Source organism: Etheostoma cragini, unplaced genomic scaffold, assembly GCF_013103735.1.
Source record: "Etheostoma cragini isolate CJK2018 unplaced genomic scaffold, CSU_Ecrag_1.0 ScbMSFa_3960, whole genome shotgun sequence".
Lineage (NCBI taxonomy): Eukaryota > Metazoa > Chordata > Actinopteri > Perciformes > Percidae > Etheostoma > Etheostoma cragini.
In genome coordinates, this window is record NW_023268283.1 from 1 (window position 1) to 1446 (window position 1446).

General features: G+C 45.0%; 1 protein-coding gene across 1 annotated transcript; it reads left to right on the top strand.

Moving 5' to 3' along the window:
* Nucleotides 1-270: 270 nt before the first annotated feature.
* Nucleotides 271-1426, top strand: LOC117940990 (transient receptor potential cation channel subfamily M member 1-like; the record flags this gene model as incomplete). Its single annotated transcript, XM_034866097.1, has 2 exons — nt 271-445; nt 1288-1426. Coding segments are annotated over 2 exons (314 nt in total), but the record flags the coding sequence as incomplete, so codon positions are not given.
* Between the last annotated feature and the right edge of the window lie 20 nt (nt 1427-1446).

Sequence of the window (1446 nt, forward strand, 5' to 3'; positions counted from 1 at the left end):
TTGGTTGTCTCCTTTAGCGTCATATAACACGCTTGGTCGTCTCCTTTAGCATCATATGACATGCTTGGTCGTCTCCTTAAGCGTCATATGACATGCTTGGTCGTCTCCTTTAGCGTCATATAACACGCTTGGTTGTCTCCTTTAGCGTCATATGACATGCTTGGTTGTCTCCTTTAGCGTCTGTTATTCCTGACGTTGTGTCCTTTGCTCTTCCCAACTGTGAGATGTCCTGTTGTCCCTGACGTTGTGTCCCCCCCGGGTCCTCTGCAGGGCTGAACCAGGGCGTGCCCGTGGTCTGCGTGGTGCTGGAGGGCGGCCCCCCCATCGTGTCCATCGTGCTGGACTACGTCAGCAACAAGCCCCCCGTGCCGGTGTTTGTGTTCGAGGGGTCGGGCGGCGCCGCCGACCTGCTCGCCTTCTTCCACAAGCAGACGGCCGTGGACAGGTACGGGGTCGGAGTCCCGGGGACAATGTCTGGGCTTCTCTGTGTTGTCTCTCCAATCTAGAATGTCATAATGTCGGATGTTTGTGTATTTAATAGAAATCTCTTTGAGCCAAAAACTACGATTTCCCACCGTTATGAACGCCACACGGCGGCAACGGCTACATGCTAACGCAACGCTGTAATTTTGACTGATGGTCTTTTTATTGACGAATGTTCTTCTTCTTCTTCTTCTTCTTCTTCTTCTTCTTCTTCTTATTATTATTATTATTAGTACTCTTATTTTGTGTTCTCTTTATACTGTCTTTGTTTTTGCTAAATCGGATGCTAATTTTAATCATATTGCAATATCTCCGATATATTGCAATTTAAAACCTTTTTTTCCAACTTCTAATATTTCCAAATTTCGAATGACGTCCCCAGAAGGAAACTTATCAACATCTGAAAAAAAACATTTATTAGTTATTATATTTAATTTGTTCATATGACTTCAGTGTCGCTGCTGCAACATGGGACAACACATATGTTATATATCATATACACATATATAATATATAATATACATTATATAATGTACAATATTCAGTATATAATGTATAATATATAATAAGAGATCCATGCTTGGCAAACTGTGTTCTGATACAGTATTACCACTGAAAATATCGCGACACACTGTTCTTCCCATTGGTGCGTGTACAGGACCTGAGCGTGTGTGTGTAGTTAAGGCTTGTGTGTAGTGTGTAAAAACAACAGAGTGTGCGTTGTAATTTCCTTATAGGAGATCAATGAAGAGTATTAAATATTAAATTAATGTTGTAACTGAGACATTGTCCGCGTGTCTCCAGGCAGCTGGACGCGGACATCCAAGCGGACCTGCTGGTCCGGGTCGGGGCCGTGTTCGGGGTGGAGGCGGCCGAGGCCTCGCAGCTCTGCAGCCTCCTGCTGCAGTGCATGGACCACAGACAGGCGGTGAGTAAGAACCAGGTCTGGGGTCCACTCCAGGT